A 1,184-nucleotide genomic window follows, 5' to 3' on the forward strand; every position below is an offset into this window, starting at 1 on the left:
CAGCCCCCGAGGCCGGGCCCCCAGCGCTGGGCCCTGCCGCCCTCAGAGCGTGGGCTCCCCCAGGAGCCGACCCTGCAACAAGGGTGTGGAAGAAACCTAGGCTGGGAGTGGGCTGGAGACGCAGGGTATGGAAGGCAGGGGAAGGGATGCACTCCCCAGGCCGGTTACCCTGCCGGCAGCCTGATCCCCATCCCGCTGGGGAACGCAGAAGCTCCTGGAGAACCGGAGTCGTCCCACCAGAGGGGCTAGGGAGCTGGGGGATTCATACACTCCTGTGGGTCACTGAAGGGAACTCCTGGTACCCCCAGCCAGCAGAGGCGCCCCTCCGGCCTCCGCAGAAGCCGTCAAGAGACACGGCCTTGGGCCTCACAGCAGGCCAGTCCCCAGGGAGGTCGTGAAGCCTGAGGGAGCTAGGACGAGCTGCCGCCCTTTCTGAGCCACTCTGTCAACCCCCCGGGAGGACACGGAGGGCCAGAGAGGTGCAGACACATGGCAGCCGCCCAAGAGAAAGCAGGGTGGAGGGGCCAGGCCTGCCAGCACCTCCCCAGAGCCCCTCCCAAGTGTCCCACCATGGCACGGGGCACACTAGGCATGAAGCCCCCACCGAGTCCCGGGGAGCCTCTGAAGGGCCTCTCTCTCGCGGCTGCCACAGAAACAAGTGACCTCAAGACGAAGGTGGCCACCCTGGAGGGGGAGCTGAAGCAGCAGCGCGAGTCCACGCAGGCCGTGGGTGAGGAGTCCCGCCATGGAGCCTGGCACCACGAGCCCTGCCCTCGGTGGCCGGACCACCAGCGCCCCATCTCTGTCTCCCGGGCTTCGGGGGCAAAGCCAAGGGAACCACAGAGGAGGCTGGGACTGACCGGCCACACCGCTGCGTGATGCCACCTCCCACCCAGACAGGGCCTTCTGTTTTCAGTACCCACCTTCGGGCAGGGCTCGGAGCCCCACTCTGTGGCTGAGGACAAACACCGAGGCCCAGAGATGTGCTGTGACAGTACCCCCCCCAGGTCCCAGGTCCCAGGTCCCATCCTGAGTCAGAGGCCGTGCAGGGAGTCCCCAGCGCTCCCGCGCCCTGCCCCTTCCTACACGCGCTCCTTCCTGCAGAGAGCAAGGCCCAGCAGCTGCAGGCAGAGGCCGAGCACCGGTTGGAGGCCGAGCGGCAGGGGCGGCCGGCGGGGGGAGCA

At 68.2% G+C, this 1,184-nt stretch overlaps 1 protein-coding gene across 1 annotated transcript in view; it reads left to right on the forward strand.

The window, feature by feature from the left end:
* The window catches only part of CCDC157 (coiled-coil domain containing 157), a 12,937-nt gene that overhangs the window by 8,026 nt on the left and 3,727 nt on the right, over positions 1 to 1,184 (forward strand). The window contains exons 5-6 of the mRNA XM_010828869.1: positions 415 to 730; positions 1,105 to 1,176. Coding sequence (XP_010827171.1) covers positions 415 to 730; positions 1,105 to 1,176 — 388 coding nt within the window. The remainder of the gene's footprint in view (positions 1 to 414; positions 731 to 1,104; positions 1,177 to 1,184) is intronic.

This window comes from Bison bison, unplaced genomic scaffold (assembly GCF_000754665.1).
Source record: "Bison bison bison isolate TAMUID 2011002044 unplaced genomic scaffold, Bison_UMD1.0 scf7180017864495, whole genome shotgun sequence".
NCBI classification, from domain to species: Eukaryota; Metazoa; Chordata; class Mammalia; order Artiodactyla; family Bovidae; genus Bison; species Bison bison.